This window comes from Triturus cristatus, chromosome 2_2 (assembly GCF_964204655.1).
Source record: "Triturus cristatus chromosome 2_2, aTriCri1.1, whole genome shotgun sequence".
Lineage (NCBI taxonomy): Eukaryota > Metazoa > Chordata > Amphibia > Caudata > Salamandridae > Triturus > Triturus cristatus.
The window spans coordinates 983,400,192-983,412,677 of record NC_140582.1 but is presented as its reverse complement, the minus strand read 5'-3'; the positions used below and the strand labels follow the sequence as shown (position 1 = coordinate 983,412,677).

Genomic DNA, 12,486 nt, shown 5'->3' with positions numbered 1-12,486 from the left:
GGGGGAACATCTCTCATCAGCCAGGCTAGCTTGAATCCACTATATACACATATACATTCTTTTGAGTCATTTTTCCTCTGTGGATCATAAATGCCACTTCTTGCAATAGTCTTGCAACAGATATTCATTAGCATCTGTTTGAGAACATTCTGCATTTCAGTTCTTCTTAAACAATTCACAAGTGGTATCTAGTAAGATCTGGTTGTTCTTCTCTTTCTTATAACATGGATTAGAGGTGATACTTTCTCCTCTTTTTTCATAACAACAGGTTTTTCATGCTCCAACAGTTAAGATTAGGACATAGATACACAAATAAACGATAGGGCCTACTTTTCATCTTGCTGGCACGCTATTTTACGGCGCTATATTACATAACACACAGCTTGAATGGTTAAATCACCCCAATAGAATAACACATCTCCTTTTCTAAGATGGCAGCCATAGTCGTCACGTCTAACTTTCAGTCCTATCTCTATTTCACATAATCTTGTGGTTTTAATCACCTTCAGCATACAGCACGCTCACGGCGTACTTTGGAGAGAGGTTACATGCCGGGAGGACAGTTCAGAAGTTTCGCCGGTGAGTTAGGATTATGATGGTCATTTTGGCCACTCTCACGTTAGGAGTTAGATTTCATATAGATTTATTATATGTGGTTTTCCTTGTAGGACTACATTGTTCTAATGCTCTCTCCTTAAAAGACTCTACGCATGGACCTTTCATACTGGAAGGTGAGTGTTTTACCCTCATGTGTTTCGCTCAATACAAAGACTTGGATACTATTTATATTACATTGTTGACAATACATTTCGTCTCATCACAGATACGGGAGAACGTCTCTTGTTTCGTTTACAGCGAGGTCACAAAGACACAAACGCAAAAGTTTCACAGGTGAGCGCGGCTGCAGCACATGATCTTAGACCAAAACCAATAGCCTTGAAGAGCATTATAGGATAACGTGTGGTTTTTAATGTATGACAGGACGAATGACACAACTTTTGGACCTTCTCGCCACATTTCAACTAGGTATTTTTCGCATGTTAAGGATAAGCGCTAGTGTAGGCGAAGCATCCTCTGACTCCCTGCTGCTGTGCTTGCTATTTCATGATTACTGCCATTTACTTGCCTATAATTAATTCCAATCGTGGATCTTGAAATTGATTTTTAAATTGTACCTCATGCTCGGCGCTTGAAGCGCGGTTCTGTGCGTTTTATTTTTAGCGCGTTTTAAATGCAAAATTCATTTCTGGCTTGGCTTGGCTTGGCTGCAATTAGGGGGCTTCTTAGGACATACCTGCATCTAAAATTTGTTGTAATCTGCACCGCTGTTTGGCGGCCCGTTAGCTGGACTGGGGGTTAGGCGCCATCTTGGGAGGGGAAGTGCCGGCAAGAGACGCCATCTTTGTTGGCGCTCTAGCTGCTGCTGCAGACATAGCACGATTGGGTGCTATTTAAGTCGACTGAAACAGGCGCTTGCTCTGTTCAGGTAAGCGCTAGTGTAGGCGAAGCATCCTCTGACTCCCTGCTGCTGTGCTTGCTATTTCATGATTACTGCCATTTACTTGCCTATAATTAATTCCAATCGTGGATCTTGAAATTGATTTTTAAATTGTACCACATGCTCGGCGCTTGAAGCGCGGTTCTGTGCGTTTTATTTTTAGCGCGTTTTAAATGCAAAATTCATTTCTGGCTTGGCTTGGCTGCAATTAGGGGGCTTCTTAGGACATACCTGCATCTAAAATTTGTTGTAATCTGCACCGCTGTTTGGCGGCCCGTTAGCTGGACTGGGGGTTAGGCGCCATCTTGGGAGGGGAAGTGCCGGCAAGAGACGCCATCTTTGTTGGCGCTCTAGCTGCTGCTGCAGACATAGCACGATTGGGTGCTATTTAAGTCGACTGAAACAGGCGCTTGCTCTGTTCAGGTAAGCGCTAGTGTAGGCGAAGCATCCTCTGACTCCCTGCTGCTGTGCTTGCTATTTCATGATTACTGCCATTTACTTGCCTATAATTAATTCCAATCGTGGATCTTGAAATTGATTTTTAAATTGTACCACATGCTCGGCGCTTGAAGCGCGGTTCTGTGCGTTTTATTTTTAGCGCGTTTTAAATGCAAAATTCATTTCTGGCTTGGCTTGGCTGCAATTAGGGGGCTTCTTAGGACATACCTGCATCTAAAATTTGTTGTAATCTGCACCGCTGTTTGGCGGCCCGTTAGCTGGACTGGGGGTTAGGCGCCATCTTGGGAGGGGAAGTGCCGGCAAGAGACGCCATCTTTGTTGGTGCTCTAGCTGCTGCTGCAGACATAGCACGATTGGGTGCTATTTAAACGCCCCCATGATGACGCGCAGCGGGCGCACCATAGGCGCGCCGGAGGCTCGCCAGAGGCGAGCCCATCTTTGCCCATCAGTGACCATCCGGGACCCGGGGCCAGAACCCCGGGTCCAAATTTGCCCTACTCCAGAGGTGAACTATTGGAGCTTAATATGGGTAAGTCCCGTCTTGATCAGGACTGTATACATCTGCTGGCTCGGCAGGGCCTGCTGATTTCACCCAAGAGCACAAGAGCGCGGCAGCGCGACTCTAATACTCATACTCTAAACTATGGCCTGCTGAATACGCGCTCTTTGCAGGGCCATAAGTTGGAGGTCTTTTCACGTCTGGAAGACGGGGAGCTAGATGCCCTTGCGCTCACCGAAACATGGCTGGAGGATTGCTCGGCGCCGGACTTAGTGGCGGCCCTACCAGATAATTATCTGGCACTCCATTTCAATAGGGGGGGAGCTAAGAAAGGAGGTGGAGTAGCTCTCCTCTATCAGGCACGTCTCCGCGCCGAAAGGTTTCTTTCCGAAACCCTAGGGGGAGCAGAGGTTATGGGGGTAAAGCTCAGGCGGGGGGCGGTATGTGTGGTGTTTTTGGTGGTGTACCGACCGCCTTGGGCGTCGCCTGATTTTCTGGTTCTTTTTACTAGATTGGTTCAGGATCTGCGCTCGAGATATGACAAAATGGTTGTTGTTGGGGACTTTAACTACTATTGGGAAAAATCCCCCAAAGAGGGACAAGCACTACAGATCGAGGAGGCTATCTCCTCCTTGGATTTCACCCAACAGGTGAAGGGACCGACACATGAGAAGGGACATATGCTTGATCTAGTCTGGACCACCATGCCAGCCCAGGGTTCTACAGAGATCTTGCCTTGTGCCTGGTCTGACCACTTTTTAATAAAGGGTAGAATTTTATTGAGTGGCCATTTGTCCAAACCTGGGGAAGGTTGGAAAATGGCCCGGAAGTGGAGAATCTTTGATGGGGAAAAAATGGTCTACCTCCTGGAACAGTCTCCTCCAGTAAAGGAGCAGGATGCTAACATTGATGCCCTCTGTGGTCACCTTCAGCATAAACTGGGGAGCGCCATTGATTTGGTGGCACCCCTCCGTAGGGTGAAGAAGGTGGAGAGAGGAGCTGGGGCCCCTTGGTACAATGACTCCCTACGGGATATGAAACGGGGGGTGAGGAAGAAAGAACGGGCATGGCGCAAAGAGTATGACGCCATTGCCAAGAAAGAATACATTTCATCCTTAGCGAATTACAAACTAGCCATCCAAACTAGGAAGGCTGCTTTCTTTGAGGAAAGAATAGTTGCAGCTAGAAATCCACCGAAGGAAATCTTCCGGGTCCTGGCGGAGCTCAGGATAAATAAAGAGCAAAGTACTGAGTTCACCCAGGAGGATTGCCAGAGGTTCCAGGATTTCTTCGTGAATAAGATCTCCGATATTCTGGGAGAAATTGCTGCAACTACACCCCTCGAATGTCCTTACCCACCGGACCTCACTGTCCCGCCAGATATTTCACCACTAGTTGAGTTCTCCCCAATTTCAAAACAAGAACTATTTACGATCACGGACCGAGTCAAATCGGGTTCCCTGGTGGATCCATGCCCTCCTGATGTGTTCAAGTTGGCATTGCCAGGAATTGAGGATGAGGTTTTGCATTTGCTGAACACCTCTCTTCACACAGGACAGGTCCCTCTAGCTTTTAAAGAGGCTCGCCTGATTCCTCTACTAAAAAAACCTGGATCGGACACGAAGTGTTTGAAGAACTTTCGACCCATCTCCCAGTTGCCTTTCCTGGCTAAGGTGATTGAGCAGCATGTGTTAACATTACTCTCAGGTCATCTAGAGAGCAACAACCTGCTGGAGTCCAATCAGGCAGGGTTCCGTGCTAACCATAGCACGGAATTAGTCATGCTATCAATCCTGGATGAATTGAGAACTCGGGTTGATGTAAAAACACCGAGCGCCCTGGTACTACTGGATCTCTCCGCGGCTTTTGATACCGTGTGTCATGAACAGCTTTTGTCGCGGTTGAGATCTTTTGGTATCAGGGGTACAGCACATGCATGGCTTACATCATTCCTGCAGGGCAGGACACAAAGAGTACAGTTGGGGGACTTACTTTCCACCTCTGCTCCCATCACCTGCGGGGTTCCACAGGGATCTGCCCTGTCACCCCTACTCTTTAATATTTACCTGCAGCCATTAATCGCACTCCTGAATAGGATGGACTGCCTAGTATACAACTACGCCGATGATACCCAGATAATCATCCGGCTGGATGATGGCCCGGGAGCGTCCACCAGGTTACAGGACATACTCAAAGCCACGGTTAACTGGATGTCCGAGAACTCCTTAAAAATCAACCCGGATAAGACGGAAGTGTTGCCCATTTCCATCTCGGGCAACCCCTGGAGCGAGAAATTTTGGCCTGTGAAGCTGGGTGTGCCACCGAAACCGGCGACTGCAGTCAAAAGTCTGGGCCTATATGTGGATGACAAACTATCCATGAAAAAACAAGTCACTACGGTAGTGGGTACTTGTATAGGCTTGATACGACAATTAAGGAAGATCTCTGCATTACTCTCATTCTCTACTTTGAGACACGTGGTCTCAGCCACAATCCTGGCTAGGCTGGACTACGGGAACTCCCTGTATTTAGGTTTACCCCAGCGGTTGCTGGATAAACTACAGGGGGTTATGAATGATGCAGCCAGGTTGATCTATAAGAAACCCAGGACTGCCCACTCTTCCCCCCTGATGCAGGAGCTACATTGGCTCCCGATTCGGCAGAGGGTTGTATTTAAAGGATTGTGCATCGTACACAAGGCGCTGTATGGTAAAGCACCAAGATATTTGAAATCCCGCCTACTTCCATATATACCGGGCAGGACTTTGCGCTCGTCGGACGCTACCCTCTTGTCCCAATCCCGTTTCAAACTGGCCACGGTGGGGGGACGTGCTTTCTCCAACACACTCCCAGCTTTGTGGAACAAACTGGCCCCAGAACTTAGGAAGGAATGCAATTTGCTATCCTTCAGGAAAAAGTTAAAAACTGTACTTTTTAAGCAAGCATGGAGCAGACCCTAGGCGCACTGCTGGGATCAAGTGAATGCCATACCTCACTACGTAATCTGGACAAACAGCGCTTAGAGACCCCGGTGGTTATAACGCGCTATATAAGTTAAATAAATAAATAAAATAAATAAAATTAGTAAGGTGGAATAACCAGCACACTGGGTGTTTTTCACGCTCAATCATCTGCACCATTACCAGTTACACGGTGTCAGCATAAGGCTTTATAGAGGCAATGTTGGGTCGCAATGATTGGTAATATTCTCACTGGAGTTTTGAACTTCATGGTTGCATAAATTCATTGTAGATTTCACAAATGTATTGGCAACTGGGTAATGAAGCTTACGTGGTATTAGAACATTGGAATGTGGAGCACTCCATTGTAGACAATGGTGTGCTCCCTGCTTCTACGGGCCGGTAAAGGCCCGCAGAGCAACATTCCAATGTTTTACAAAAGCCACTCGAAGCTCGAGGGGATTTAAATCCCCTCGAGCTTCGAGAAGCCTTTGTTTAATTTATTAGAACATTCTGCCCTCTAGTGGCAGAATGTTTTAATAGCCTTATAGCCCTTCGTAGCAGGGCTATACCGCTATTAAAGTCCCGCTGCTTTTGTTAAAGTCCCTCGCCTTCGGCTCGGGCCTTTAACGCTGCTGCGGGCCTTTAATAGCCGGTATAGCCCGCTACGGCGGGCTATAAGGCTATATTATATATATATTTTTATGATGATAAAATAACTATATTGTTCTCTTTGTAGATTGGCCCCTGAGGGAGGGACTGAGACGTCCCGAAATGCATCGGGCACTCACTTGAATGGTATATACGACTTAATTATGAGCTACTAAGCTACCAGTAGAATTGTTAACAAACATAAATGACAAATGCATTGTATTTTTATATCTAATTTATGTTTCGTTTTGGTTATGACAATTATAATGTTATAACTACATGAATAATATTCATTGTCAAATGTAAACAATGATTGACTATTGTTTTGATTCAAATAAGTCATAGTGGTATAAATTAAATAGTTCAGTTCGAACTTAGTGAACAGTTCACAGTGCACTCAGGTTATCATACTTGTAATAACATCTTCTCTATTCAACACTTGGTTTGACAGCAAGTGAAGTGCTGTAGCACCTTTAGTTAAAAAATGTATAGGAGACAAACATTTTGTTAAATCTAATAAAACAGGTGTGCTCCTCCATTCACCAATTGTGCTGGGCAGACTGGCCGGTGGGGTGGCATAACAGCGGCTTGGCAAGGAACGTAGCCTTTTTGGAATGCTTCCCTATTGTAATTCCAGTCACCATTTGGTCTGATTTTTTTCAGAACAGGACTGTTGTTTTTTGGTCAGACAATATGTCGGTTGTGGTGCCTAATAACTAAGGGTGGGCATCATTGTCGGAGTACTACTACACAACAAAAACTCTGTGACTTCCACAACTTCGCTTCATTCCGTCAGACTCCCAATTAATAAACCAGAAACCTCATATACTTTTGGTAAAATAACAAGCATTTCTGTTTTTACATGCTTAAATGCATATAGTCATTTCACAAAAGTGAAAATGACAATTTAGCAAGCAGTGAGAGAGGTGATGATTTGGAGATCCTCCCTGACCTAGGGGGAGAACCAAGCAGATGCCTTCAAAACAAAGAGCACATCTTGCTGAACGATTCGGTGGTGGTGTCATCCTCTTAGGACCACCCCAAGCACAGTTATGGGCAAAAATACAATCCCAACCAAAGGCCCTGAAAAGCATTATGAGACGAGATTAGCAGTGGGCAGTGAATATTATAGTATCCAATGTCAAAATAATTCTACAAGGAGCTGCAGTTCAACTACTCTTTACTAGGTGTCCCTCATGAGTCAAATGCAAAAGCATTGAAATTATTACATCAAGCTGCAGTTCCACTAGTCGTTACTAGGAGTCCCTCACGAGTCAAATGCAAAAGCATTGAAACCCTTTCATGAAGCTGCAGTTCCACTATTCGTTACTAGGTGTCCCTCATGAGTTGACTTGAGGGACACCTAGCAACGACTAGTTAAACTGTAGCTTGATGTAATAAATTCAATGCTTTTGCATTTGACTCGTGAGGGACACCTAGTAATGACTAGTTGAACTGAGCCCCGCAAACAGCCTGGTGTCGGAGGGCCAGGCCACTGTGGTTGCAGACAAGGATCAAAGAACTGGGGACCGCCCCTCAGGGACGCAGGTACAGTACACCTTGGTAGTTCTCCTTGGGATGAAGGTTGACTGGAACTTAGTGCTGGGTTGGTAAAGAATGGGTAGCTCCTTTAGAATTCCATGACTTCCTTGAATTTAGCTGTCAGATTATAAAAAGTTGCTACCGATGCACATGGAAATCTAAAATGTACAATGTGTTTAATTCCTCAAAATTTTAGATGTGTAATGCTATACATTTTTTATGCAATGAGGTGAATGTATGTTATAATGTCATGTTTGTGTTTCCTTAAGTGATAAACATGGCCCTCTTCCCTAAGCAGTTGTTGTCTGTCATTGACTCACAGGGATTTGTGAGGGGGTCTGGCACGGCTTGTGGGGGCTCCAGGTCCTAATACAACAACCATATTTCAATTCAATCAACTACAAGCAAAGCCAATAGGTCATGCGCTCAGTCACCTGTCCTTGCTCTTATGCATTTATTCATCGACCCATTGAATCAGTCTTTCATTCACCTACTCGTTCTTCCAGAATACCACATGCTCACAGTCAATGAGGAGGCATTTTCATTTATGAGGCCGACCTAATATCTTTGCCAGTGCAATCTCCTGTCGTTTTCCATAGGGTTTAATTCCATACACAATTGGACCTTGACTAATTAATTAATTACTCAAATGGACATTTAGTCAACAGGACGTTGTGGATTTATTGTAATCTATGCAGTAGCCCTTGATTTCGCCTGTACAAAGTACATTATTTATGACTTTAGACTAAGTTGTGACAGTGTTAATTTATATTTTAAAATTGTGTGTAATTTGGTTATTTCTTCATAATTTAATATATCAATGTCTGTAATATTTACGTGTTAATATCCCAGCTTATTTAAAAATATACATTTCCTTATACACATTTTTACAGTATGTTTCTTTCCAAAATATCTATATTTTACTTGAATCCCTATTTAGAACCCAATATTTCTCATCGTTAGCTGAAAATATCATGTAGACTTGCATCCAGCCGAAGCTGAAGCTGACCATTGTCAAAGTTTATGTATGTCATGCTTTGTTCTTGCAAGACAGCCTTTCAAAGATAGCGAAATATGTTTTCAACAACTGAGGAACAGACTTTGTTCTACAATGCAGATAATAGTTTAATGGTCCAACGAGCGATGACATATTTTCTGTCTGCATGAATTCACTCTCGTGCCTGAGCAAAATAACATTTAGGAAAATACATTGAAATTCCATTATTCAGTATCATCAGTGCAAATGGAAAATATATGATAGCATATGCCTGCTCAGTATGATAGCTATTTATGTTGAGGTGGCACATAATGGGAGCTGAATAGCAGATAAATATTACTTTCTCCGCGTTTAGTTTGATATTGGGGTCATCTGAGCAGAGCATGAAGCATTCCAGAGTCTCAGAAGTATCATGACTCATCGATGCATTCTGTGGATTTAAATTCAGTAGTTAAAATATCCGGGTTGCAACAAAAGTGGGTAACTCACTACAGAGGCGGCTGGTGAACTTTGAATGTGGGAGGGGCCTGCATTGAATTCCAGGGAGTGAGCGAAGTAGGCAAGTCTGCCTTCTAGATGGATTCAGTAGGTTCCCCCGCGAGAAGAATTGAAGACAAATCAGGCACGCATGGCATTTTAAAGCGCCATTGGTACATAAAGTTGCTAAAATACCATAGGTTCTAAAATTACACTCACTAAATTAAATTAATTTTATGAGGTGCTTAGCCAAAGAAGGCTGCTGCTTCACGAAATGACCATTTTGTTTCCAAAATGTGCTGTGGGTGACCCCCTATATTCCAATATTTGCCTCCATTGTGCTAGGGACGGTGTTTTGTCATGGGATATCCCAATCTACCTTGAGGGTTCCTTTATGCCCAGAATTACTTATAAAGTGCAAATGAAAGAATGTTGTATTTGATGCTGTCCATGTACTGTGAGTGACGCATATATCAAAATTCCCATGCAGTATATTAGTGCCAACTGCAGTGCTCCATATGCCAAGTGTTACCTATAGTATGTCCGGTCATGCATTTTTTTAGACTTGCCCCATATAGCAAGAATTGCATACGGCAAGCCAGCTGCACAAAATTACCCCTGGTGCCCTATATGCCACGCATTACTTAATTTATGCTAGCAAAAACATTTTGTCACAGATGCACCATATATCAAGTATTACCTCCAGTATGCCAGGGCAAGTGGCCGACTAGCAAGCATAACACTCACACACAAACTCATGCTCACTTACATCCAGGTACTCAATCTCATTGTCACTTACTCACACTCATTCTCTATAATTCATTAATTCTCACTCATTCTAACTCACTCTCACTAACCCTCACTCGTGCACTCGTTATTATTCGCACTTAGTTTGAGTCACTAATTCTCACTCACAGTTACTCTCACTCACTGTCATAGCCACTTATTTTCAGTCACTCATCTGTTAAAGATTGCAGGAGACGCTGTTAGCATGAGCTAAAAGCCATTTTGTTCTTGGCAGCCATTTTAGTTGGCCATGTGCTCACCATGTGCTTTCTGCCTCTTCCAGAGCCTTGCACATGCTCAGAAAGACCTGTAGCTGCCAGAATTCACCTGCTCCTAGTATAGAACTGTCAGGCTATTCTTACTGATGTAAGCAGTTTAGTCTCCCCTACCACTTTGTTGAGCAAGCACATTTTGTATACCCATATTAGTCAATAACCATGCTTGTATGTGCCAGGACATCTCCTTGGTTTTATGCTGACTATGTAACAAGTGCATAGATAAGGCCTCTGTACTCCTTAGACTGTCTCATACAGTGGCCTGAGGGTACTGTGTGACGCAGTCTCCCTCATGTGAGGTTAATACATGCATTGTTTTTATATTAGAGCTTCTGTTCCAATCTCTTCTTTGTTGGTTTAAAGGACCAGGTGTATCAGTGAACCCCTAAAAAGATTTTTATTTCTTAAAATGGCGCCCGAACGTGGACCTCATCGGAGAAGCGGCTATCCAAGGGAGTGGTCTTGACAGGAGACAGGAATCTACTGAGGAGGACAGGACAGGAATCTATTGATGAGGTACCCTGTGCATGGATTCTTTGTCTTTGCAGACCCATGTGGTTCTGGTTTCCCTGCTCTGGTCCTCCAGGTGTTAGCCGCTCCCGACTGAGACCTTCTTTGGTGTGAGAATTCTAAAACAACCGTTAGATCACTCAGAACTTGGCAGTGGTAGGCTGGAGATTTGTACTTGGTAAGGTCGTCGACATTTGTTTGCTTGTTTTGCCAACATTTTTACTTGTTTGGAAATATGCAAATTGCAATTTGTATAGGCAGGTAATGAGAAACTTTGAAAATTTGAGCTGCACACTTTGAGTTAAGTGCTACTCTGTGTATAATATTGTATATCTTACAATATTCTTGGCATGCCTGTTTCAAGCGCACTTCGTAGAATGTGCTGCTTTCTTGGAGGTACCAATGTGAATCTTGAAAGTACTCAGCTAACTCCCCTCAAAGGGGATACCTAAATAGGTTTAGGTATATTAAAAAAATGGTATTTCTTCCCTGGTGACTAGTACATCATGGAACTAAATATCTATACAAAGGATCCGGGTCTGTGCACTTAGAAACATTCATAAGTGGTGATATGCAGAGCGGTTTTTGAGTGTTCTTCCAGCCAAACTGGCAAATTTGGTGTATTTTGGCTTCTTGAACATGGAACAGTCTTTGGACTGTTTTGGTGCAGACTTTTAAACTACTTTTGAGAGCTTTTCTTGTAAATTTGACTTACAATTAGTATTTACAAATGGTTTGGTTCCATTACAGTCTGTGGGCTGTTATTGTTGTTGTATGTGGTTGTGGACTGACATGCTTGAAAGTACTTGTTTCAGTAAGCAGACTATGTTTTTTGTGTGAGAATGGCTTGCTTTAAACAAGCAGTGTTGTGTGAACTGAGTGTATGACCCCCTTCTGAATATGTCTAGAATGAGCTCCATGTGTTTGTTGTCATCATATTGTTATGCAAATGTCATTGAAAGAATTACATTAAAAATGAATTATGTAACATGCTAAATAGCGTCACGCTATCATTACAATTGAACGAGTAAGAAACTATACCTGTGTGCAAATTGCCACAATGATAAAGATAAATTAAGATTCACATTCAATAGGAATAAAATAGGCCTCATAGAAAGAAAGAAAAAATGAAATTGTGTGCTTTACACACCTAGGACTCAATATAAAATGTTACTGCATTCTCCTTAGATACATTGTGTTAGATATTAAAAGGAATTCACATTATCTGAGTAATTAGTTGCTGGTTAAATGAAAGCGCATCTTGTGTACAAACATTCAGAACGATAGATTTTGACTGGCTTGCAATGCCTGACTTTTAAATAGACTGTGACGTGCTTACTTTCAGCACCAGAGAACAAGAGCTTTCAAACAGCTGTGTTTAAGCTGTCTAATTGAGAAGAAGCGGTCTGACACAACAAACGGAGATGAAACTTTTCAGGACATTACAATACAGAAAAGTTTTTTTTCCTGAGAAAGACGTGGAAATTGACGCCTGCTGGTCAAGAGCACAGCTGAGTCAATAACACTATTCCTGACCACAGGCCGCAGAGGGAAAATGCTGGGTCAACTAGATCTTAAGTTAGTGCAAACATGGTATAAAGGCGTGCATTACAGACTGCTGATTTTAAAAGTTAGAAAAAGACAGTTTCATTATTTTGGATAACAGAGAAAAAGATTAAAGTAGGGATTTTCTTTCTTAATGCCTTTTTACATAAGCACATCTGTGGTTCTGATGTTAAATAATTACTGTCCTTTAAAAGTGACACAGACTTTTCATGTTTCAGTAAGGCTTTTGTGCTAAGTGTTATAAATGAATGCATTTAAAGGTGATA

The 12,486-nt window shown here is 43.1% G+C and overlaps 1 protein-coding gene across 1 annotated transcript in view; it reads left to right on the top strand.

Annotated features, from left to right (window-relative positions):
* Positions 1-531: 531 nt before the first annotated feature.
* LOC146863033 (uncharacterized) overlaps positions 532-12,486 on the top strand; it is a 109,738-nt gene continuing 97,783 nt past the window's right edge. The window contains exons 1-3 of the mRNA XM_085643332.1: positions 532-579; positions 669-731; positions 824-891. Coding sequence (XP_085499458.1) covers positions 549-579; positions 669-731; positions 824-891 — 162 coding nt within the window. The 5' untranslated portion in view covers positions 532-548. The remainder of the gene's footprint in view (positions 580-668; positions 732-823; positions 892-12,486) is intronic.